This window comes from Labeo rohita, chromosome 5, assembly GCF_022985175.1.
Source record: "Labeo rohita strain BAU-BD-2019 chromosome 5, IGBB_LRoh.1.0, whole genome shotgun sequence".
In the NCBI taxonomy this organism is placed as follows: domain Eukaryota; kingdom Metazoa; phylum Chordata; class Actinopteri; order Cypriniformes; family Cyprinidae; genus Labeo; species Labeo rohita.
This window is the reverse complement of record NC_066873.1, coordinates 2,766,970-2,794,133: the sequence shown is the minus strand read 5'-3', so window position 1 is coordinate 2,794,133 and position 27,164 is coordinate 2,766,970. Positions and strand designations below refer to the sequence as shown.

Here is a 27,164-nt window from a genome sequence, read left to right as displayed (position 1 = left end):
AAATTTAGTGAATGTTTGGTCTTCTGGAAAGTATTTTCATTTACTGTATATGTACTCAATACTTGGTAGGGGCTCCTTTTGCTTTAATTACTGCCTCAATTCGGCTTGGTATGGAGGTGATCAGTCTGTGGCACTGCTGAGGTGGTTTGGAAGCCCAGGTTTCTTTGACAGTGGCCTTCAGCTCATCTGCATTTTTTTGGTCTCTTGTTTCTCATTTTCCTCTTCCTCACAATACCCCGTAGATTCTCTAAGGGTTTCAGGTCTGGTGAGTTTTCTGGCCAGTCAAGCACACCAGAACCATGGTCATTTAACCAACTTTTGGTGCCTTTGGCAGTGTGGGCAGGTGCCAAATCCTGCTGGAAAATGAAATCAGCATCTTTAAAAAGCTGCTCAGCAGAAGGAAGCATGAAGTGCTCTAAAATTTTTTGGTAAACGGGTGCAGTGACTTTTAAAAAACACAGTGGACCAACACCAGCAGATGACATTGCACCCCAAATCATCACAGACTGTGGAAACTTAACACTGGACTTCAAGCAACTTGGGCAATGAGCTTCTCCACCCTTCCTCCAGACTCTAGGACTTAGGTTTCCAAATGAAATACAAAACTTGCTCTCATCTGAAAAGAGGACTGGGCAACAGTCCATTTCTTCTTCTCCTTAGCCCAGGTAAGACACCTTTGACGTTGTCTGTGGTTCAGGAGTGGCTTAACAAGAAGAATACGACAACTGTAGCCAAATTCCTTGATACGTCTGTGTGTGGTGGCTCATGATGCCTTAACCTCTGCCTCAGTCCATTCCTTGTGAAGTTCACCCAAATTCTTGAATCGATTTTGCTTAACAAGCCTCTCAAGGTTGCGGTTCTCTCGGTTGGTTGTGCATCTTTTTCTCCCACACTTTTTCCTTCCACTCAACTTCCTGTTAACATGCTTGGATACAGCACTCTGTGAACAGCCAGCTTCTTTGGCAATAAATGTTTGTGGCTTTCCCTCCTTGTGAAGGGTGTCAATGATTGTCTTCTGGACAACTGTCAGATCAGCAGTCTTCCCCATGATTGTGTAGCCTAGCGAACTAAACTGAGAGACCATTTTGAAGGCTCATGAAACCTTTGCAGTTGTTTTGAGTTGATTAGCTGATTGGCATGTCACCATATTCTAATTTGTTGAGATTGTGAATTGGTGGGGTTTTGTTAAATGTGAGCCAAAATCATCATAATTAAAAGAACCAAAGACTTAAACTACTTCAGTCTGTGTGCATTGAATTTATTTGATACACAAGTTTCACAGTTTGAGTTGAGTTACTAAAATAAATTAACTTTTCCCACGACATTCTAATTTATTGAGATACACCTGTAATAGCACTGAGGTCACTGAATTGCTGTCAGAGTTGTATCATAGGCATTACCATAGAATACCATAGAAATGAATGAGAAGTGCCATAGCCCAAATCTGAACTTTAACGAAATTGTCTGTGACTTCTCTAGTAAAACAGATTTTGTTGTTGTTGTAAACTCCAAAGATAGACTCAAAATTAATATTTGCTCCAAAGATCCATCCATCATATCATTGCAGGTCAAGGCATAAACCAACAGAAAGTGTGTGATATGTGACAACACAAATTAAATCAGATAAAACAAATCTGAATCAAGTTCTTTCCCAGCTCCTACCTGTCCTCTTAGACGCATGTCCTCCCAACCCCGAATGTTAGCTGTTCTGTGCGGGAAGCCTAGTCCTTTCTCAAAAGGTTGAGTTCCCTGATAATGCCCGTGGATGATCTCAGAATGCCCCATGTCCCGTACTGGTTCAATTAGGGCTTCCTGGCCCAGGCAAGACTGCTTAGAATCACAGTCCACAGCAGCTCGTACTGATGACATCATAGACTCCATTGCCTGTCTAGGAAGGGAGCATTGTAGAGACCCCACTCTGTTCTGGGTTGGTTCTGGGGCCGAGTGCCAACCAGGAGCTCCCTGATCCTGTAGATAAGACAGGAAGGACCCACTACTTAACCTGAGAAAGGAGACAGAAAATTAGAAAGAGGTAATGACAATGCAATCAGCAGTAATCATTATGAGTGGAAGTACCCTTATCTCAGTTCCAAAGAGACACAGACAGTCAGTAAAAAGAAGTTATTAAATAAACACAGGCCATGAAGTTCGTCATTCACATAAAGAATTGCAGGGGTGTCCAATCCTGCTCATGGGGTGCGACTGTCTTGCAGAGATTAGCTCAAAACTGCTTTAAAACACCTGCCTGAAAGGTTCTACTAGTCCTGGAGCCCTTGATTAGCAGGTTCAGGTTTGTTCAACCAGGGTTGAAACTAAACCAGGGGTGTCCAAACCTGTTTCAGGGGGACACTGACCTGCAGAGATTTCCTGCGTTCCATCAGGAAGAGCTCATCCTTATGCTCTAATCCCTTCAAAGGGTTTACCCTCCGGAGTGAGAGCTGTGACCACATGGAGGTGCCGTCATCATGGAAAGAATCATCGCAAAGGATCATGGGGGCTCAAAGTGTCCATCAGTTGTAGCCTTTAAAATCCTTCATACCGAAGGGCCCTTTGAAGTGGCCAGTTTTGAGCACTTTGGTTATGAACGACCCATCAGTATGGCGGCCATGATTGTTTTTGCTCTGAAGTGCCCTTCGGAGGGCGATACATCCCATGTGAAATGCACCATTTAGCTCCTAATTAAACACACTGAAACTAGCTAATCAAATCCTTCAGACTCTCTAGAAACTTCCAGTGAGTGGTTGAAGCTAAACTCTGTAGGACATTGGCCATTCTTTGGAATAGGAAGCTGAGGTGTGACATATTGGTAGGCTCATCCTTTTTCATTCAGTCAGAGGCAATTGATATAGACAGGGTTGTCCAATCCTGCTCCTGCCGAGCTACCCTCCAACAGAGTTTAGCTTCAGCCCCAATAAAACACACCTGAACCAGCTCATCAAGCTCTTAAGGATCCCTAGAAACTTCCAGGCAGGTTTGTTGGAGCAAAATTTGACAGGAAAGTGTCCCCCCAGAAGCAGGTTTGGACACTGCTGGTATAGACCTAACAACTTTCAAAAAGTTTGTCTACTGAAAATCTTTCGGATGCTTTGTCAGCTAAACAACTGGCATGTTATGTTAAATAACGGAACAATACATCTAACAAACTGTACTTCTATCCCTCACGGCCTGATTTTCAATCCTGTCAAAAATTAAATATGGCACTACCCTGACTAAATGCTATTTATAATTTAGGATGAGGGGCTGTTCTCATTATAGAGGCCGAAACTTTTTACAGTAAGATATCATTAGTCATTAATATTTTTGGCCCATTTTCCCAGGAGACCTTGTGGTGCTATTAAAACACCGCTCTGTTTGTTTGAACATCTCAACCAGCCTGGCACAGCAATGGGTCAACTAATTACATCAGTCTGCGACAAAACTATCAAATTTGGGAAACCTATTTTACAACAGTGCAGTTTTTTGCAATTCCATTCGGTGATGCTAGTAGCATGTGAATGACTTGAAAATCAAGAGTTGAGAATGGTTACCTGATGATACTTCCTGAAGAATATATAGCATAGCAGAGTCTCTTTTGGTCAACAAAACTAATTCAGAGCCTAATGGACAACTCACCTGTCATCACCAGGATCTGCCCGTCTTCTGAGTCCAGGTGACTCACTCATTCGAGCATAAACTCGCTGTTGCCCTGAAATGAGAGATATGCTATCTTCTACGTTTGTGCCGTCACCTCCTCCTCCTTCTCCTAAACCTCCACTGGAACCGTCTTTAATGTTGTTGACTTCTTGACCCACAGTGCCTTCTGACCTCTCCGACCCCTGACCTCTGTCCAGAGCATTGATGTTGACCCCTTCACTCAGACACAGCATCCCAGCAGCACTGTAATCTGAATCCGCCCCAATGGATTGATCCTCAAGTAGCTCGATGGAACCACTTAACCCTCCCTGAGCACCAAGTCCGACTGGTCCGTTTGTACCGGGAGTCCCGCTCCTCGAGTGGCCCAGGCTCCTGTTCAGTAGCGCCTCGGAGTCATCAGCATTGCTGCACTCCAGTGAGGAGTCCTCTACAGCCACAATGGAAGGACTATTGCCTGAGGGCCAAACCTGTACCTCAGACATCTCCATGAGTGTGTCCTCTTCGGTAGTGGCGATGGGCGCACACTCCATGCTCGACACTTCCTGCCAGTAGGGCTCATTGCCCAATGGCGAAGGTAGACTGTACTGCATGGAGGCCGGTGAAACTAGTTCTTCCTGTACCACCAGCCCGTAACCTGGAGTGACACAGAGAGAGGCACACTGATACAGGCCCCCCACTGCGCCCCTCCCCCAATCAACCCCCCACACAAGTTAACCCAGGAGGGATGTGCTCCAGATCGGGGGGGTTAGGGAAGGGAAATTGGAGAGCAAGCTCACTGACTTGGTGGAAAGCAAATGGGGGTTAAATTAAAGAATTTAGAGAGGTTGTTGCAAGACAGCTAAAGCTGCTGTAAGCCATTTCTTGTCCCAAGTACCTGACAGATATCATTGAAATAGATACCCTGAAATTGTCTCTGGACATATTTGAGTTGGCTGACATTGGACTTGCTGCTAACAGCAGCTGCAGTGGTGTAGCATCATACAACGTTGCACTGTAAGTCTGGAGGAAGTAAACAAGGCGGCTAACATCGCTTACAGCAGCTTTGGGTCAGCAGCAAGAGCACAGGCAATTGTGGTAGCACCAAGTATGCAATTGTATAAGACTGTTGCTGCCCCACTTGTTGTCACAAGAGTTTAAGGGGGGTTAAAGAGAACTTTTTGACTGTCACCAACCAGGAAGTAAAAGACACCCCTTCAGAACTGTAGAGTTGGGGCAGAGCACCCTGTACACACATGCTTCATCTTCCATGCTCTCATTCTCTAATCATTCATGACATTTTAGCCTCTATCAGGCCAACAGAACATGCATGCAAGCAACCGGCAGAAATCATCTTCAGTGACCATTGTTCTCATGAAGAAGGGTAAGGTCTTACACATACACAGTTGTTAACAGTACTAAACAAATACAGCTGAAATGAACTCATTACATTCATGTAACTTTGATAAAAATACATCCACATAGGTTATGAGATTTATGCAGAAAATGGTAGTAAAGTGTGATACACATCCTCTCAAACTCATCCAATAATTTCTTTCCAAAAAACTGGAAATTACACTCCAGCCTTAAAGGGGAAGTGTGTGTTTATGGTGAAATCGCTCTATTTGTTTGGACAATGCATTCAGTAAAATTCAACCAATGATAGTGGGTTAGGGCGGGACAATCTGGTTGCCAGTTGCAGTTTGACCAATAGAAACAGGCCTCTTTATGTATTTATGTATGTATTTATTTGTTTATTTATTTATTTATTTTGGTATTCAGTTGGGTGACTCTGGTCATGCATAAATTGCACACTTCTCCTTTAAATGACAACAAATCAGCAAACAAACAATAGCTATACATATAGATTTGGATATCAATATATAAATACTTATATAGATACGCATAAAAGGTCAATGTGGCTTAAAAGAAAAAAATAAAAAGTACATTCATAGTTGACAATGAGTGTGTTTTCATGTTTTCACAAACAACAATTATTATTTTATATGCCAACAATATGTAAGGTCATGTAAACCCCTTAGTATTCTTTTATTACAAGTTGTCTGTTTCATCTAATTTTGGTGGTTATACATGTTCTGTTGTATATGTAAACACACTCATTGAGAGGAACGCCAATAAACTTTACTATAAAGAGAATGATGTGTATTCTCAGAGAGGGAAAATTATGTGTATTGTCCAAATAACATTCTTACTCTGACATAAACAATGGACCTTATTGACTAGTCTGTTTCCTCTCCCCAGTTTACGACCTCCATACAGATAAGACCTCTCATACAGAGCACACTACACACACTAAAGAGATATATTAACCACATGGCCCTGGAATGGGAGTTCAGAGGGTGGATACACTCAATCATGTGACCTCGTGCCTGTGTAGTTTCTTTGAAATACTCTTTACAGTAAGGTTCCATTTGTTAACATCAGTTCAGTACATTTGTTAATAGGAATTAACAATTAAAACTACTTCTAAAGCATTTATTCATCTCAGTTAATGGTAATGTCAACATTTACTACTACATTACTAAAATCAAAAGTTGGATCTATTATTAAATGGACCTTAGCTACTGTTACAAATGTACTGTTTGTTGTTCTGTTAGTTAATTCATTAACTAATGGTAACTAATGGGACTTCATTTGCATTTGTTAAAAAATAATTTAAGGTTAAATGGATATTCGTTGGAATCCAATACTGTTATATATCTGAAAGAACCTCTATTTAGTAATAATCAAAGATAAATAAGCAGTAATGTATAGTGATCAATGAGTGAACAATTTGGAAAACGCATTTTGTATGTGCACCTAAAGTATTATATACATATAATATGTAGGAAGACTGGAACGCAAAGTTGTGAGGAAAAATGAATAGAATAGAATAGAATAGAATAGAATAGAATAGAATAGAATAGAATAGAATGTTCTGCATGGTATCAATACAGGATGAAAAGATATTCAGAAAAAAGATTGAATAAAATGGTAACTTACAAATTGTCTGTGCTAGCGCAAAGTGGTCAAAATTATTCAAAAAATATTTTATATTGTAAAAATTACTACATAGTGTATTTATCTCATGCCGCTGAATAAAGCACATGTAATTTTGACTAATTAAGTCTCCTTAAGAATTGTAAATCTCCTTTACCTCTTATTTTCCCCGTTTACTACAGTAATTATAACTATAGTCACTGTGGTATTTTGGAAGAAACTGTGGTTTCCATGTTTAATTTGTTTATGACATACCAAACACACAATATAATTAACATATAAATGACAAATGGAGCATGAGCCCTAAAATTGTAGTATGTATACTATGTACAGGACAGCATCCATTTGAGTACATATACTTCAGTACTACATTAGCTCTTGTGCATTTTGTGTGTGTATTAAAGGCCTTTTATGACAGACAGAGTGGGAAACAGACATAGACACACAAAATACATTCACAAAAACACAAATAACGCACAAGTCACAGGCTCATGAAGACAACAAAGTAGCCATAAAAGAAAAAAACAATAGAGAAAATTTCTGATAGGAAAAAAAACAAGCCAATCCATAACATGTTATGCATAAACAAAAACATAACATCCACTAATACACAGAAAATGCATAATTATAAACAAATAGAGAAAAGGACTTATTTATAAGGACTTAAAAATATTGATTGTGAGGAGTTTAACAGGATCTCTGAATTCACAGGTAATAGACAGACATGAGAAAAATGACAACATTGAGCATAAATAAGTGATTGTACAGTGACCAAAAAAAAAAAAAAAAAAAAAAAAAAAAAAGGTAACAAAGAAACATATTTCTGTGCTTAAGAGCTTAACAACTATCAAAGATCACAAACAGCACTAGCAAGGCCTTCATGCAGCTGTAACATGCCATGCAAGATCCATCATGCCAAAAAGTGATATTTTATTTGAAGGGCATCACACAAGGCTGATAACAAATTCCATAAAGACTGTTAAGTGATAGCAGAATGTAATTACTCCCTGAATTGTACATTTTCAGGTTAGGTGAAGTGAACTTTACCTAAAGAGTGACTATTGTGTTTCACTTATCTTTATGGTAATGCATAGACCATGTGAATTGTCATTGTGTTCTGTTTCAGAGCCCTTCAAGCTAAAGTTGTATCAAAATCTCCATGGAGAAGCATTCATGCTTTATGCCCTCCTGTGAAACATGCAGACAGGGTCCAAAATTAACCCTCGCCAAATGTGTGCAAAACTGGATTTGGTGAAAAAAATAAAGTTATGTTTTTTCTCTGTGTGGCAACACATATTTAAAATATTGCTTGCATTAAGTCACCAAAGCACCATTTTGTCACCAAAATTTAGATGGCTAAAAAGTTTAATTCTCATAAGCTTAAAAAAATTTAAATTAATTTAATTTATAATGAAAAGAGAGAAACACAGTTTCAAAAAAATGTATACTGTCTAGCCACTAAATTTTTACCCGCCACTGGCAGATAAAGTTACTTTTGGACCTTGCATGCAGAGATTATGGAGTGAGGTACATCCAGGAAAGTGCCACAAGAGCATGTAAACAGGCCTCATAGCAGAAAGACAAGAAAGGGTTGTTGGGTGGAAGGAGACAGAGCGAGAGAGAGAGACAGAAAGAAAAGGAGACAGGTGAGTCAGAAACACCTCCCTCCTGTAGGGGGCGCTAAGCATACAACTGGTGATGGAGGGGGTTGATCACAGAACAGAGTAATAACTTTCCTTTTTTAGAGGGGGGGGGAAGTGGCTTGGGGGGAAAAGAAAACACACGACTGGTCTGAGGACAGAGAGATAAATGAGGGCCAGAAGTCAACATGATGTCTGTATGAGGTCAAAGGTCAGAGAGGAGGTGCACAAGAGGAGGAGGAGGAGGAGAAGGAGAGGAAGAAGGCTGGGCTGCATGTGACATATCAAGAGAAACACAAAGCATGGAGTAAAGGGAACAGGTTTAATCCTCTGCCTGAATAAACAGAGAACTCCTACCATTTTGCCCACTATTCCAAGATGTCACACAAAAAAAAACATGTCTGGCCCTTTTAAATTTAGTAGGGTTTTTGCGAACTATTTTTTATTATTGATAGTAGACTATTAAAATTATGCTAATGTAAAAGTCTAGGTTCTTGGTATTTATTTCAGTATCTCATTATGGATACAGACTTTAATTGTATTCCTCTGAAGCCCCATTCCATTGATGCTTGTGTCTAGAAGTCACTCCACTCCCCCCTACAGAACAGTAGAACACAATGGATGCATTCCACTTTACATTTTGGGTGTGTTTACATTTGTAGTTCAGTTCTATTGGTTCTGGTCCGCTCACAGACTTCCCTAAACACTTTCCCTCACAGGAATCCCCACTGCAATTTTGAAGGGCATTCTTCATCAAGTGGACGAGGGAAGTTTATATGGACAGAACCTCATTTAACAGTGCAACACAATGTGTGCGCTCCACTTTGCGTTTAGGGTGTGTTTACATTTGTAGTTCAGTTCTATTGGCTTTAGTCTGGACTAAAGTACGTTTGGTCCTGTTTCACTTAGTGGAGTGTCATTTTTAATACTGAGCCTATGCCAAACAAAAGGCATAAGCATATGGTCACAGTGTCTTTGGTCTGTGTTGCATTCTTTCCAGAGTTCATTTGGAAGTGGTTCACTTGTTTGGTGCACACCAAGGTGCAGATCGCAGCAATCACACTTGAACGAATCTAACAGAGCAATTGCAATTGCACCAGATTTTTTTTTTTTCTTTCCCTAATGGAAATCCTCACTGCCATTCTGAAGTTCATTCATGCAACACAGGCAGTGATATAGATCCAAATACATGAGACGGTTAGTGGGTTTGAAGGAAGGAAGGAGATAAAAATGGAAAACTCTTTTCTGGCTTCTTTCCTAAAGACTGATTTACTGCTTTTGTCATAGAGAAGCTGAGGACTAGTAGTTTGAATGAAATGGTTACAACAACAAAGGAAACACTGGCTAGCAGGGGAAATCCTATGCAGTTCTACCACTGTGGAAATCAAATGTCTGGCACACACCAGAGTGCTTCTAATGACGCTTTTCCACTGCATGGCATGGCTTTGTATGGCTCAGTTTTAGGTATTTGTGTACAGTACCTAGTATCTGTTACCTTTTTAGTACCACCTCAGTTGAGGTTCCAGGCGAGCCATACCAATCACTGATTGGTCAGAGAGAATCTTCTCTACCAGTGTCATTGGATTTGCGACACGAGACACCACACGAGACATCTGTTAGATTTATTGTCAGCAACAGCCACTGCAGCATAATTTTTTCCCACAACTTTTTTAAACAACTGTCGCATGCAACTTGAAAAAAGAAATGGCATGTATCATGGTCAGTAGACGAGGTGGCGGCACAACTAACACACAGTCTATAATCCCAGTGACTTTGAAGCAGTACTAAACTGTTGTGGAAAAGCAAACTGAGTCAACATAATTTAAACCGAGGCAGTCCGAGTCGTTCCAAGTTGTAACACACAGTGGAAAAGCACCATTTATTCTTTTATTTTACGTTGGCCTCTGACAAACTAATTTAGCACATTTTCAGCTAATCCAAAATGCTAAAGTCAGGCTATGAACTGAGTGAAAAAGAAACCCAATTATCATGTCTGTTTATTATTGACCGTCTTCATCCGTACTCTACCGTCAGGTTATCTGATCCATTACTGTGACTTGTACCCTACTGTCACTGTAAATGTAAGGGTGACCAGGATTTTTCTATGGTAGACTGGAATAGTTTTCCTTACCAATCCACCAATAACATCTTTAAGTTATTTTAGTTTAAGTTATTGAAACCGATACTTTCAAATATGATGGTTGTGCTTGTATTGATAATTCTCAGTTTGTGCAGCACTTTGTGTCAGCTTGTTTCAAATATGCTAAATAATTAAATGTTGACTTGTCTCTCTGTGTCGCTTTAAACATGCCTAAATAGTGACAGAGTGTCTTGGTTTTTATTAGCACAGTGTGTGGTACTTAATGAAAAGCATCCACCTCATGCCAAGCTTGACAAGTACATTACGTCCCTTATCTTCCCTTCTTGCTCAGCACATGCTCAGCAATTTATTTCACTTTCCTTTGCTCAACCAAAAAAAAAAAACGACCTGCAACCGAAGCCATTGAGGGGGTGAGTGAGGTAACACTTCCCCACTTCTCCTCAGTGCCGATACACAGGACTTGTAGAAGTGCTGCCATATCAGCAACTGCAAAGTCTCACTATAAAAGGAAGCGATTACAGACAGCAAAACAGCAGGTAAAAAAATGCTCCTGGTTGCAGTCACATGCAATAACAAACCTGTCACAAGAAATTGCCCATCCAAGAGAGATCTGTGTCTGGGTTAATGGGATTCTCCACGTGTCCCCTATAGGACCTTTACTGAACAGCTACTGGGCACGCTAGGATTACAGACGCCACAATCTCTGCATTCCCATCAAAAGCAGACAGTTTGCAGTCAAGCATGGCTGAATGGGCTTCCAATGCATTTACTGTCTTTCAGGTACTTGAACTCCACTTTAGTGCACACCAATTATGGTGATGACTTAATCGTCTTTCAGACAAAGGATCAGTCCAGGATGCATGAGTGATCCCAGAGGGGATTTTTGGCACAGTTTTGATACAGATCCTGAAGCGGTGTGGGAAATAAAATGAATGACAAGGCTCAGCAGCTGCTCTATCTAAAGGAAGACACAATCAGTTTCTTCTACACCCTGCCTAATTGTTCTGTAGGTGGCAACAGGTCACATGCATACTTGTTGGGTCAGAGTGGGATCCTATCCAAAGACTTGTTTACCTGCTGCACCACTGAAAGACCAACCACCAACTCTCCCCACTCAAGGAGCGAGGCCAAAGAAGAGGCCAATAAGCAAATAAGGTGTCACAAGCACTTCAGTTCAGTCCCACAGTTCCACATACTTATAGTTTTTAATAACATTGCGTAACAAAATAATGCGCAAACCGGGAAAACATCCGGAGAGCTACTGATTCCTTTGAAGTGGTGAGTCACTCAATAGTATGAAGTGCATAAACTTACAGCTCCACCACTAGATGCCGCCATGGTGCTGTGCATAAATAAATGGTGAGCATGTACCAAGTCTGCACCAAGGCTAGGGTCAGGTCTCTCTCACACAGGTGGACCTGCTCTCTGGAAGCAGTCCTTTTTACAAGGAAGGAATTCAGAGCCATTCAAATATACTGGTCAAAGCCGAATCCAGGGAAGTCAATCACCAATAACTAACTTTTTCACTGAATAGTGGAAGTAATCTCTCTAGCATATTTCAGAAGAGAAATCTAGGACAAATTCTTGCTTTCAGAAGAGGCACTAACTGGTTTAATGAACACATTTGACAAGAGGATGACTCCAGGGGCTCTGTTTTAGGGGTTGCAATATGGGATGCCTGCGCAGGGGTGTGGTGTCCACACAGTATATACTCAACAAGGCTTTATGAATGAAAACTGAAGCGAGAAAGAGGGGGGTGACTAGACACAAGCATTGTGTTTGCCAGTAAAAGTGTCTGGCATAATAAAAGGTGTTTCTGAGAAATTCACAGAAGGGGCATAGCCAGTAATGAGACACCACACTACAGTAAAGTTCTCTCTGTACTCTATGTGAGCCAATGTTTAATGCAATGCAGCCTATTACTCACATCATCAAAATCAATATTGTGCAATGTCCTTCTGCTGAATTCTGTGATTTAATGTTTGTGGCTGGTGGCCACAACAAGAAGCTTTGCTTAGCTGATCTATTACCATTAATATGTTAACATATGCTTGAACAAGAACTAAGATCTTTTAATCTGAGATCTGATATCACTTAAATGGGTCATGACATAAGGAATTAAATTCTTCTTGATCTGTTGAAACTTCCTCCCCATCAAAGCTGCAAAAACAACTTGATTTCTACACATTCCTGCCTATTTTTCACATCAGCACCTCTGTGGTTTGCCATAGAGGGTAAAATCTTGTACTAAAGGAAAGAGTGGGACAGGCACTACTATTTCTGTTCTATCAAAGGTGTTTCATGCAGGATTTGCTTCCATCTACACTATTTCTTAAATTATTATCATTATTATTAATTATTATTATTATTATTTAAATGATATAGATTGATATATTCGACCATTGCAACACATCTCATGCCATGAGTGGTGATCCAGTTTAACAGTTTAACAGTTGAAGTGTGCATCTTGAGAACAATGTCTGCTATTCAATAGTGTGTTCTAAGTGTTATTTCAGTCATTGGTCATTGCCATATAATCTATGGCAGGGGTATTGATACTTATTTCCTATGCAAAGAGTTGTTACCAGTGGGGGTTTAAACTAAAGTCTTGAAGGAAAAGAAGCACAATAACAGTACCCTTAAATCAGAATGACACTGAGAAGGTGGAGAATGGTCATGTATTACTCAAATATGACTACTGTAGGTGTGATGTTTGCATTATACATTATAAGTGAACTTTTTGGAAAACAATACAATAAAAAATGTCATGACCCTTTCAATGTCCCTTCAGGGTGATATGAATGTAATATGATTATATATTTTGCACTGGACTTCTCATCTGTAGAACCAGCACGTTTCTTTCTAGCCTAAGGCTTTCAAATCGTAAAAAAGTGCATCTCTGCACTAGTAAAATGTATGTTGAATGATACCTCAAAAACACAGGAAACATGCTACTAAATGAACTGATATCTGGAATTAATCAGGTTACCTTTGTTAATGGTAAAAAGGAACCAAATTTCATCACATATCAGGAGGCCAATGTGCATAAATGTAACAAACTATATAACTGAGGTTAAATACATCTTAAGCTGTACTGACAAGACCTGTGGCATGCTGTTGAAAATGCCATTTAATTGTCACTGAGAGGTGGGATTACTTTTCTTGATTCGATTACTAAAATAAATCTGATGGGTGGAGCTTTTTTAATATGTAAGCAATGCTTTATTGATAGCTACACCAGAGACCCTCTTCCAGGTGAAGATAACGGTCTCTAGCTAAAGTGAATAAATGAGATCCTATGTGATTACATCATGCCTCTTTCTGGAATCTTTAAGTGAATATCAAGCTAAAGTAGTCATTACACTTAAATTTGGACTTAAATTTGGACAGACAGCATTGGCAAATGTCTCCTGCTGACATCTGCTATGTTGACTGTTGTAGATGTACAAGATTTATGGGTAAACATGTTTTCACTCATATTTACAAAACAAGTAACTTACAAGCCACAGATACTGTCAGAGCTTAAGTCATATTTTAACCAGTAATATAACTGGATAAATACCTTAGAATCAGTCAATAGTGGTTTCTCTGATGCTAAATGTTCATTCAAACACACAAGCGCATCTACTTAATCTCAAGTATTTCCCAATTTCAATTGGAACAGAGGATCTTTGAGGAAATTTTTAAAACATTTCCCTGCAAAAGTAGTCAAAACATTTGGACAGGCTACAAAGAATAGCAACATAACATAGTTCTGGAGGGGTGTCTTCAGTTCTGGTCCTGGTGACAGCAGAATTGGAAGAGGAAATGTTAGGTTCATGGCCAAAATATAGGGGGACAAGGGTTTGAGCAGAAGATACAGCAGCAGATATCAGCTGGATGAGAGGAAAAGCCAGCTCTTGGAAAAAAGGATCATGTGGGACAAGTGAGGAAAGTGTAGAATGTCACAAGGCAATGTCTCTCTCTTACCATTTGTGATGCCAGGAGATAGATGGTCTCTCTCATGATGCCTAGACCTGGAAGCATCTTGCTCCCAGCCCCCCTGCTGACCTGTTGGTGGTCCCTGGCCCTCCAACATGTTCACAATGTCCACTCGGTCAATGCTCTTGAGGGCCACGTACAGGCTGTCCACTACAGTGGTGAGAGACACACAGATGGTGGAGAAATGGAGAAGGGGAAGACAGGGTAGTTGGACATAAAGGATGAGGACAGAGACACACCACTGACAAAACCAAAGGATTTCAAGACACTATTAGGAAAGACATCCAAATAACAATAATTTAAAAACGTCATTAGGGTTAAGTGTTAAAAGCTTTATCTTTTAAAATATGTAGATACTGTGCATAAATCTGTCTCAGTCACGTGACCTTTACTTTACAGCCACCATATTTATCACCATTGAGGGGAAAACAATGGCAGAAGATTCAAAAACATCCCACACTCTATACTCTATACCCTATACCCCAGACTATCATGTGACCAATGAGCTTCTCCTCATTTTTACCTAACAGCACTGGGGAGCCACCCCCATTTGCACTGTGGAAAATCAGTCAGCAGGCCAATTCTGATTCAGAACTGTTGAGTTCTAAAAGAGCTGGAGTTGCAGAGAATCCCTTGATCTGTCTCTTTCTCCTTTCCTTGAGAGTTACACTAGTTAAAGGAGAACTCCACTTCCAGAACAACAATTTACAAATAATTTACTCACCCCCTTGTCATCCAAGATGTTCATGTATTTCTGTCTTCAGTCGTAAAGAAATTATGGTTTTTAAGGAAAGCATTTCAGGAATTATCTCCATATACTGGACTTCATTGGAGCCCCGATTTTGAACGTCCAAAATGTAGTTTAAATGCAGCTTCAAAGGGCTCTAAATGATCCCAGCCGAGGAAGAAGGGTCTTATCTAGTGAAACGATCACTAATTTTTTTCGATAAATAAAAATTTGTATACTTTTTAACACAAAAGCTTGTGTAGCACAGGCTCTGGGATGCGCGTCCACGATGCTACGAATTAGTAATGGGTCGTTCTTGAACGATTCTGTCATCTTGAACGAATCTTCAATGTGACTCGGGAAGAACGAGTCGTCTCGGGGAGTGATTCGTTCAGTCATGCATGCGCAACATCCTATTAGGTTCTGTACTGGAATTAGTTCACCTGTTTCGAGTCTTTGGGCTTTCTGAGTCGTTCGTTCATCTTATGGGGCTGTCACGTGATGAACGAACGACTCAAACACGAAAACTTTTCAGATAAGAAGTGAGGTGAGCTAATCATAGACTAAAGACCCAGGTAAACAATGAATTAATCTTTTCTGTTTCTTATAGCATTATAGTTTTGTCTGGTTTGTAGTGTGATCAACGTTTGTGTAAGCAGTAGATGTGTTAAGGAAGTAACACTTAACATTTTAATTATATTTTGCTAAAATGAACGAAATGACTTGGAAAAAAGATTTGTCCATTTTGTTGAACGAGATTCAAAGGTCAGAGTCGGTAAAATGATCCAAAATTCCCATCACTACTACGAATCATGTGTAAGTTCATCATCTGTGTACTGAGTATGGCGGAAAAGTCTTTGCGCTTTCACTTTGTAAATACTGGGTCTGTAGTTCCGCCTATGTTCCGCGTGACCTTTTGACGTGATTCAATAGTACGTAGCATTGTGAATGCGCATCCCAGAGCCTGTGCTACACGAGCTTTGTTTGTTGTTCTGGAAGTGGACTTCTCCTTTAAGCAGATGTTCTCTTTCAATCAAGCTCTTAATGTTTTGCAAACTGTACCCTTTTTTATGCAATCCTTCTAAATTAAGTACCCAAAGGTAGGATGTGCACCAGTTCAGCAAAAACTTGTGAGGATGATGGGATAGCCCCTAATATTACCCCCATGAACTTGGGAAGGTTTGGAGCCAGGGCAAACTATCTCTGGCCTCACTCCTTTTAAAACATTGCAGGGCATGCCAATCCCTACTCATGCCTCTTCTTTTTAGGGGGTAGTCCACACCCATAATATCTCTGAGGTGCTTATGAATGGTGAGATGCTCCTTGCCCAGGTCCCCTGTGGTGCCATGGCACTAAAGCATGTCAGGCAGACTGTTGCCTGGGTTCACCTGTTAGGTATCAAGTAATGAGAAGTGTGGTTGAAGCTTTGATCAAATGGGGGAAAATAAGAGACTGTTACAGGGCAGGACACAACTGACAGCCTCATCCTTTTTCTAAGACTTACAGTGAGTTTGCATAGCTGCCACTGCTTACCTACAACACCTATCTAGAGATAATTGGCCATATGAGAACAGTAGGGGGTCCTTATCAATTGCCTTAGAGATATTCAGTCACAGCTGCCTTTGAACTACCACAATTAATCCTGTGGCACTTCCCACGGCTGAGTTGGTGCACTGTATTATCTCCATGACCAGATCCACTGCTGTGTATGTATTTCAGTCGACAAGTCTTTAACTAGCTTCCCTTCCACAATGGTTTAGCCCACCTCAGCCTGGAGCTCTTTAACATAGACAAGTTGCTCCGAGTATGCCTTGGCTTGATAGATCATGTCCAGGAGCTGGGTTTACACACTTGACTATTTGTGAGGTAGCTGAGGTACAAACTTGGAATGGCATGGTTGCTGGCCATTTAACTCCTAGGCCCTCAGCAGTTTGGCAGCAAACAGCAATAAACAAACCCCAAGCTGTGATAAATGGACACCTCAGTGTGTCCTCCTCTAACTCACTGGCATCCTCTTTAGGAGGACTGGGCTGACACACTTGTCTATTTGTGTCGAATTCAACCCCAAATTTGTCTAAGGGGCACTCCACAAATCCCCTGTTTGTTGCACCCTCCATCACCAAAAATGCATTAAAACCTGAAAGCTTGGAATGGCATGGTAGCTGGCCATTCAAATCCTAGGCTCTCAGCTGGCTGGTGTCAAACAGTACTTAACAAATCCCCAGCAATGAAGAAGGGTAACCTCACTGTTTCCTCCTCTAACTCACCAGCATCCTTTTTTTCCCTGGACTGGGGACGATCGTGTTTAGAAGCTGGGATGACACAATTGGCTTTTTGTGAGGTAGATGGGGTGCCAAATTCAACCCCAAATTTGTCTAAGGGACCAGACATGTGTCCAGAGATTGTTCCAACTTTGGACACTTCACAAAACCCCTGTTTGTTGCACTCTCCAACATGAAGAATGCATTGAAACCTGCAAACTCAGGATGGAATGGTAGCTGGCAATTTACCTCCTAGGTCCTCAGCTGGCTGGCCACAGACAGCAATAAACAATTCCCCTACTGTGAAGAAGGGAAACATCAACTCCTCTAACTCACTGGCATCCTCTTCAGGAGAACTGGGGAGGATTGTGTCCAGGAGCAGGGCTGACACAGTAGGCCCTCAGCTCGCTGGGAGCAAACAGCAGAAAAAACATTCTCAGCTGTGAAGAACTGTGCCTCAGAAGGACTGGGGACAATATTGTCCAGGAGCTGGGCTGATACACTTGGCTATTTGTGAGTGCCGAAGTCAACCCCAAATTTGTCTAAGGGGCCAGACTTGCATCCAGAGAATGTGCCAACTTTGGGCACTCTACAAATTCCCTGATTGTTGCACCCTCCATTACCAAGAATGCATTAAAACCTGCACACTTTGCATGTCATAGCTGTTGGCCACTCATCTCCTAGGCCCTCAGCAGTTTGGTGACAGACAGCAATAAACAAATCCCCAGCTGTGAAGAAGGAAAACCTCACAGTGTCCTCTTCTAACTCACTGGCATCCTCTTCAGGAGGACTGAGGAAGAAGGGCAGTTAGGAGGCTCAATTCTACTGACACCACTTTTGAAGCAATCTGGGTACATCAATAGGTTCATGAAACTTGCTTCTCGACCCCTCCAACACTGTAGATTTGTCTGTCACACCCATTTCAGGTCTTGGAGTCTCTACTAATGACCTGATGACCTGAATCAAGTGTGTTTGATTAGGGAGAAATACAAAATGTGCACTGTCAGCAAGGTTTCAGGAACAGTGCTCAACTGCTCCAGTCCCAGGCAAGATGTCCACACCTGGTGAAAGTCCTTCCTCACAATCGTGTGGTGGCACTCATTATAACTGAGGAATGTTTTGTTCTAGCTAGAACACAGTCCTCTAGCAAGCTGAAGTGGCTGAACTACCTACTCAAAACAATTTCTGTTGCATGTAACATCCCAATAACTTCGCTAGAGAATATTGGACCGAAATGGAAGTAGTTCACAAACACAACTTTCTGGCAGCTAAATTACTTATTTAGTGCTTCCTCATTGTTTTATGAACAGTGTCCTGATACACTAGCAATCAAGAGCTTGAAGAGCGAGTCTTGAAGAGTAAAATTCTGAATGAGGATTCGGCTGTTGGCCAGCTTTGTACAGAAGTGGGCAATTCTCACTGTCTAAAGACATACTTAAAGATCTTCAAGTGCAGTTGTGCAAGGACACAACTCCCAAAGAGTGGTCTGTGTTGAAATGATTTGACTAATAGAGAACTGACAACCATTGTCCTGCTCAGTTCTCAGCCACAGTTCTTCTTCAGTAAAACATACATATCACAAAAGCAGATTGTTCTCAATCGTGAGTGTGTACCCAAGCATTTTTCTGGGGTTCTCTTACACTTCTCCTGTGTTGACTGAATGTAAATCATCTTTTTCACTGAAGCTGTGCATGAACTTATACTTTCTTAACTAGGATGAATTCCAACCTAATCACTGAGATTTCAACAGTCAACAGATGTAACATTCTGATCAAAATGGATTCGACAAGTGGGGCATGGCCTTAAGGTGACATTAAACTCTCTTATTTCAACTACAGTTATTTCTACCCCTGATTTAAAAAAGGTTCAGAAATGGGGGCAGGGAAAGCTGTGGCAAGGTGGGAAGGTGAGAGGGAAAAGACTGCATGATAAGGGGAAGGCCTGAAGCGCAGCAAGACAAAAGTTTTAAAACCTTTGTTGAATCCTATAGCACTGCACGTTAAATGCATGCTGATACTTACAGCAACAAATATGGCAGCATGTTCATACAGTTACGTCACATGAGACAGATGAATTAGGTTACATTTGCTCGCAAATAATTTAGGTATTCTTAGGATCGTAGTGAATGGACTCTAAGGCACTCACTTTTGGCTCTCTTCCCCTCTCGAGCGGCCCACAGGTTGAGCAGTGTTGAGCTCTGCTCTAAAAGGGAGTTGGGATTCTCCACACGGATCTTATTTATTTCATCTACATTAAACTGCAGTTCACGTCCCAACTCTGCACAGGAATTAGATATGATATGTTATGCCCCGGCATGAATTAATATGTGACTCATTTCAGATTAAATCATAATTTAATTAAGTATGAGCACTACATTTGTGCCACTCAATAAAAAGTCTATTGTACTAATAAATTGACAAGTCAATAATTAATCAAATATGAATTGTATAAATTGGTGGATACATAAATACGTAAAGCAACAATAAATGATTCAACAATCAAACGATGAATCGGTAATCGTGTCAGAATCAAACTAAGTGGACAAAGTCAACATGTTGAAAGCACTGCACATTATTTTTCTTTTGTTCTTCATAGATTTATGCTGTAGTGCTGTATTTATGCTCTAGTGTTACACCAAAGTCACTTTTCTTGAAAAAGTTAAAAAGCATGTTCAAATTTACATATGTAAATTATGTGTAGACAGGAACGGGTGTTTTGACAAAGACCGCAGGCAATGGAATTGCAGTGAAATAAGAAAAATTTGCATTTATTTGCATATATGATATGAAAGTATATGACATGATTTGACATGCCTTCTTCAAATGTACTGTTTTGCTATTATTATTCAAAAGAATATCAGTTCATCTGCTTCAATGCAATAATTATATAATCATCAATAATTGTTTTATTAGTATATGTTATATCTCTTTTTAAATGTTAACAATTATTTATTTGCTTATACAGTAATATTCCAATAGATTTCCTAATTTAATCAATTGATTATTGATTTGTCAATTAATTCATCAATTGATTACGTTGCATGAATGGGCCCCCATATGTAGCCTCTAGCATGAAAAAGTTTAGCTTGTGCAAAATGATCTTTTGTAAAGGCAAAAAAATTAAGCCAAAGGAAGTCAATACTTTATCTCATCTGCACATGCTAGACAATGTGAAATGTTCTTGAGCTTTGGTAAATTGGACCTTAAAGTAAATGACTTGTCAAAACATTTTATATTCTGTATGTATGTAGAAGAGAAATAACATCCAGATATGCCTTGACAAGACATGACCAGTTAAGCATTATGCTTGATAAGCGAAAGAAGTGCATCCAAACCCACACACTCACCAGCCCAGCTCAGGCCTAGCTGTTCAGCTATTAAAGCCATCTTTAACTCCGTCCTTTCCATGGCGCTCAGTGATGCTGCAGAAACCAGACCATCATTGGCTCAAGAGTTCAGCAATCTGATGCTGCAGCTCACATCTTATTCAAAGCAGGGTCAGGCAAAGGTTGTATGAGATCTGGGGGCTTAACATGCAGGAGATGTCAGTGTGGCAGCAATCTTACCCATGGCTGGTTCATTTAGAGCACTGTATCTTTCCCTCAGAGCCAAAGGAGTCAGAGTTCTCCTTCGCTCATCACTTCCTATAATCTGTAATAGAGAAATAAACACGCTGTTAGAGGACAGTTGTAGATTTAACTATATATGTGTAAGCATCTGTTTGTGTAGGAAATGTGAGAACAGTCATTATCAACATTCGCCCTTGTTACCTTAATACATGGCGGCATGGTAACGTTGAGGTTGCACAGCACATGCTGATTATCTTCATATTTAGTTGATTTGCGCAAGAAAGACAAGAAGCCAGAGGGATCTTTACTGCTGTCCCTCACCTGGGGAAAAGTGAAAGAGGTGGATATACCAAAAACAAGGCAATTGTTTGTTCATGAAAAATAAATGACAGGGAACAAAAACAATGTTTCATGTACGATTTACAGCATTTTTTAAATGATTGAAAGTGCCTCCTTTCTGGGAATGTAGTCTTTTTTTCATAGGCATGAGATTTCCCCCTCTTTTTCCCTTATGTCCCTTTTATGGGTTTCTTTCTTGTCGAATTTCTTTTTTTGTGGATCTGCAGTGAATGGGTGCCGTCAGAATTAGAGTCCAAACAGCTCATAAAAACATCACAATAATCCAAAGTAATCCACACCACTCCAGTCCAGTCCATCAGTTAACGTCTTAAAAAGTGAAAAGCTGCTTGTTTGTAAAAAACAAATCCAGAATTAAGACATGCTACAAAATGAAAATTTTGTCCTTAATCACTTACCCCCATGTTGTTCCAAACCTGTAAAAGCTTAGTTCATTTTTGGAACACAATTTTAAGGGGTCATCGGATACAAAGTTCACTTTTTCATGTTGTTTGAACATTAATGTGTGTTGGCAGTGTATGTATGAATCTATCCTATTATGATAAAAATCCATGAAGTGGTTTTTAATTAATCTGTAAAAATAATATCCCCTTTTTCAAAACAAGCCATTCTCAGATGCCTGTCGGTGAGGGCGCTTCCACGATAGTTGATTGACATGAGCGTCTTACCTCAGACCCGCCTTAAATCAGCTGTAACAGTCTGACCTCCATTGTTTCGATGCCGGAGCAGGGATGTAAGTTAGACAAGAATATCTCCGATTGAGCGTTTGAGGTGTTGTGTTGCTGAATGTAATAATGAACAGTGGTCGTCATAGTGGTCATTACTCCCGACATCTGAGCTGCTGAAGATGCAGTGGATTACGTTTGTTTGTGAATGGAATGCGCCTCCCGATCTACATAAATGCATCTATGTTTGCGCAAATCATTCGTGATTCAGCTGCACCTACAGCAGAAGTGAGTATAAGGGTTTTTTTTTGTGAATCTCTGCAATCACCTTTCCTAATAACGTGCTAGTTAGCAAGTTTCGCAGCTAAATGCTCTAAATGTGGCTAAAGTAAACAATCTCTCAGAGCACAGCTCATCAATCCACAGAGAATAGAGAGGGGCGGGGTGAGCAGAGCTTATTTGCATTTACAGGAACAATCCATCAGAATGGGTTGATTTTTGCAGAGCTGATTTTGACAAGGTAAAAAGGGTGTTGTTTTACACAACCATTGAGAATTTTTAACCAAAGTATATTACACTCTTTTCATTAAGACCCTAAAGAATCATATCAACTTGTGGAAAATGGGCATCCGATGACCCCTTTAAGATATTTTGGATGAAAACTGGGAGGTTTGTGATTGTCCCAATGACTACCAGGTAAATACCACTGTCAAGACCCAGAAAAGTATGAAAGACATCATTAAAATAGTCCATCTGCCATCAGTGGTTCAACCATAATTTTTTACAAAGCTACGAGAATAAACTTTTTGTACGCAAAGAAAACGAAAATAACGACTTTATGCAACAATTCATCCTTTCCGCGTCACTGTAGTGCCATTTTGTGCTGTTCTGTGTCAACCGCACCACACGGATATGTTTTCTACGTTTATTTACGCTTTGGTTCAAAGGAAAACAGCACATCCCCATGACGCAGCTGACACAGAACAGCGTACGCTGTTTGCGCCCAGCAGATACTCTCCAAAATGGCGCTACGGTGACACTGAGGAGACGAATTGTTGAATAAAGTTGTTATTTTTGTTATCTGTACAAAAAGTATTCTCGTAGCTTCGTAAAATTATGGTTGAATGGTTGAAATGTCTTTCATACTTTTCTGGGCCTTGGCAGTGTTATTCACTTGGCAGTCAGTGGAACAGTCACAACCCTCCTGGTTTTCATCCAAAATATCTTAACCCCTTAGCATTCCTGTTTAATTAAACTCAATGCAAAATGTCCCGCTGGTAGAACGTTGGAACGCTAAGGGGTTAAATTGTGTTCCGAAGTCAAACTAAGCTTTTACGGGTTTGGAACAATATGGTGATTAATGCCAAAATTTTCATTTTGGGGTGGAGTAACCCTTTAATGTGATGTTGAAAGTGATGTTTTTATCAGATTTTTGGAAATTCATTCTGACGGCACCTATTTACTGCAGAGAATCCATTGGTGAGACAGTGATGGAATGATACATTTCTCCAAATCTGATGAAGAAACAAACTCATTTACACTTTGGGTGGCCTGAGGGTAAGTACATTTTCAGCAAATTTAACTTTTTGGGCAACCTATTTCTTTAACCACTGGAACACTCACATTATAAACAAATAAACAATAAAAATGGTCTGAATCTACATTTTTATGACCTAGTTCACTATGGAGGAAATAATCTAATTTGGAGGAAATGTACTGTAACCGGCTGTGATGACTTCACCTTGACAGACACAGGCAGTCTGTTGTCTCTGAAGGCTTGAAAGCTGAAACATCGGGGCTGCTGTGCCGCCTTCCTTATGGGAACCAAGTTTCCTGAACACTCCAAATATAGCGGCATTCCCTCCATAACCTATACAACACACGGCAGCCGGAGATTTAGGCTTACAGCAGATAAAGCTTACATTATACATTATTAATCACATTCAGTAACAGCAAATATATAGCAAAAGTCAATATGAAATATATAGCAAAGTCAACATGAAATATAGCAAAGTCAACATGAAAAGTCAACATGAAATATCAATAACAACACATTTACTTCTGCAATGTCACATATTCAAAGAAAATAAAAACTCTTAGTTTGAATTTGATTGGTATCGTTTTAGGTTTACATGTAAATGATATTTTATTGTAGAAATAATGTCTTTAGAAATAAAGACACAATACATGCATTATAGATGTACTGTCTATATGTGACACTGGACCACAAAAACAGTCGTAAGGGTCTTTTTTTTTTTTTTTTTCCAAATTGAGACTTCATATGAAAGCCAAATAAATAAGCTTTTCGTTGATGTATGGTCTGTGAGTATAGGGCAATATTAAAAAAAAAAAAAATGAAATAAAAAAATTGAGAAAATCGCCTTCAAAGTTGTCCAAATGAAGTTCTTAGCAATACATACTACTAATCAAAAAATAAGTTTAGATATATTTACAGTAAGAAATCTACGAAATGTCTTTATAGAACATGATCTTCACTTAATATCCTATTGTCCAAATACATACAATATGACTGGTTTTGTGGTCCAGGGTCACATATGAAATATGTAACACACTATATCATATGACCTCTATGTCTCTGCTGCGAGCCACTTCAGTAAAATTTTCGTGCTGCTCCAGGGTTTTGTCCATTTTGTCATCAGTCATGCAATAACAGCGAAGTCGACCCTCTCGCGCTTCATTCATCTTTGCAAAAACTACAAACTTGGCCATGTACGGCACGGCTGACAGCTCGCGGTACAGGAGGTTGGCAAAGGACACAGCCTCCGCTGTCCGAGGACAGTCTGCCAGCCAGAAACTGTGGGACCGCAAAACAGGTTTCGAGTCAGATTTTTAATATGATCAAGGTCAAATAATAACATATTACTGTGATGATGAAACTCATTGAGAATTTCTGACATAACCTAACACGTGATGTGGAGGTTATGGTACTTACCGGGCAGAAACATTGGTGGTGAAACTGGCACAGTCATTGGCATATATAAGTTTGGTGGTGCCAGTTATATCTTCCCACTGGGCAGGAGCCGTGCCACCTGAGACGCAGAGAAAATAAAAATGCACTATAGACGTCTCTTTATTTCCATTAAAACAGAAATATACACTTAAAGGAGCTCACAAAAGGGCCTTGCTCTGGAGCATATTTGATCATTCTGGGCAATTTGGTTTTAAAAAGATGATGAATGAATATTTTTTAACCTTAAAAACCTAGTCCTTGAATCATCATTTGTTAAAGAGTGCAATTTCTGTGTCAACTGCAAAATAATTTGACAAGGTTTTCCTTTTTTCGACATTTTCTAAAGAAGCCACTTTTAATGAACCCTGTAATCATAATGCATTATAAGGGTATTATTAATGTACTATAAAGCTTTATAAACAACCCTTTAATATGTTGTATCATTTGATAAATAACCATAATAGCAGGTGTAATACATTATAGTACTTACCTATGTGTGGGTATAACTTTTAAGTATGATTTTGAGCATGAGTATGATGCATTATGACACCAGATGAAGCCTGCATTAATAATGCATCATAAGGGTATTCTTAATGAATGCATAATGCTTTATAAAGAAATGTGTTGTATCATCTTGTGAATGTTCTTAACAACATAACAGGCATCATCTAGTGCATTATAAATACAACACACTACATGACTATTTCCTATAGCTATATTTGTAATTATTACTTATTTTCATTATTATTTTTTTTATTTTTTATTTCAATGTTTTATTAAGCTGAAAATACTTTGTTTTTCGATTAAAAAATATATAAACACTGGGGTCCTTATGCAGGTTAACAGGTTAAAATAAGATAATTGAGAAGAAGAAAAACTGTAATTCATTTGCAAAATTAGTACTATAGTATACTATTATGGCATGTGTTCATGTTAAATTAGCTTTACTTTACATTTTTTTAGTTTTCATTTGAAGTTTTGTAATTTTATGTTTTTGCCATTTTTTTATTTGGTGTTATTTTTATCATATTTATATTTAGCTTTGTATTTTAGTTTTAGTAATTTTACTACTTGTACATTTTTAGTCAGTTTCTAATTTGTATTTTTTTTCAGGTTCAAGATTTCTCATTTCATTTTTATATTTTCTTTTTTATTTCAGTTAATGAAAACAATTCTAAATAGTTTTATTATAAAACTTATTACTTTTAATTTTTTTTCTTTCTTTTTTAATTTCAATGTTTTATTAAGCTAAAAATATATATAAAATGTTATAGATGTCTAGTTTTTACTTTGTTTTTCGCTTAAAAATATAATATATAAACTGGTGTCTTTATGCAGGTTAACAGTTTAAAATAAGATGATTGAGAAGGAAAACTAATTCATTTGCAACATTAGTATTATTTATGTATAATACTATTATGACATGTATTCATGTAAATATAAATATATATGTAAATAGATTTATTTAAGAATAGCAACACTGATTTAAAATTGTAAATCTAAAAGAAGAAATAAATATTTCAGATTTTTTAAGAGGATAAGAAAAATAAACTTAATTAATAAAATAAATCTATGTAAAGCAAAATTGCTTGAAGGATGTTTAGATATTTTCACCACCTTTTTTTTTCTGCCAGTGTAAAAATGTTTGGCTGGTTTTTACCAATGACGCTGCAGAGCAGGCGGAGGCTGGTGGTGTCGCCCTCGCCAGCGTCCCGCGGACTCTCCCTCCAGGAGGGAGGCAGTGGGATCCTTAAGCCGATGGGACGGTGGAACTTGCGCCGACGAGGCTCTACTGTCACCACAGGGCTGAACGTGGCTTGGTTCCCCAGAAGTTTGGCCACCAGCTCATCGGGGACTGGCTGGGCCTGAGTGCCGAGGATGGAAGGGGAGAAGAGACCGCAACAGAAGGGTTGAACGCAAAGTAAAAGATAGGGGCAGGGAGGAGTAAAGGTGAAAGAGAAGAACATGGAATAAGAGTCAGAAGAAATAGTATGGTAGTGTGAGAAATGGTGTATTCACATGTGAATGCATGATATGGGGATTCAGTTCAGAAATGTGTAACAAACATGTTTTCATGAGAGAAATAAGGGAAAAGAATAGACAGAAAAGATCTCAGTATATTTTCATTTTATGATTATTGCACAGTGCAACTCAAGACAACAAATTTAGCTTGTCAATCAGACTTATTTATTATAGGAAAAAGAGTTACAAACATTATTGAACCAAAGCTGGTGCAAAATTAATTCACTTGCAGTAGAAACTAAAAAATAGACACAACAAAATG

At 39.3% G+C, this 27,164-nt stretch overlaps 1 protein-coding gene across 1 annotated transcript in view; it reads right to left on the bottom strand.

Annotated features, from left to right (window-relative positions):
• ank1a (ankyrin 1, erythrocytic a) overlaps positions 1 to 27,164 on the bottom strand; it is a 140,518-nt gene that overhangs the window by 26,248 nt on the left and 87,106 nt on the right. The window contains exons 31-41 of the mRNA XM_051109689.1: positions 26,541 to 26,745; positions 24,863 to 24,959; positions 24,496 to 24,724; positions 23,651 to 23,779; positions 21,089 to 21,208; positions 20,885 to 20,969; positions 20,666 to 20,740; positions 19,465 to 19,596; positions 14,320 to 14,481; positions 3,613 to 4,267; positions 1,663 to 2,002 (exon numbers count right to left, since the gene is read on the bottom strand). Of these exons, the coding sequence (XP_050965646.1) occupies positions 1,663 to 2,002; positions 3,613 to 4,267; positions 14,320 to 14,481; positions 19,465 to 19,596; positions 20,666 to 20,740; positions 20,885 to 20,969; positions 21,089 to 21,208; positions 23,651 to 23,779; positions 24,496 to 24,724; positions 24,863 to 24,959; positions 26,541 to 26,745 (2,229 nt within the window). The remainder of the gene's footprint in view (positions 1 to 1,662; positions 2,003 to 3,612; positions 4,268 to 14,319; positions 14,482 to 19,464; positions 19,597 to 20,665; positions 20,741 to 20,884; positions 20,970 to 21,088; positions 21,209 to 23,650; positions 23,780 to 24,495; positions 24,725 to 24,862; positions 24,960 to 26,540; positions 26,746 to 27,164) is intronic.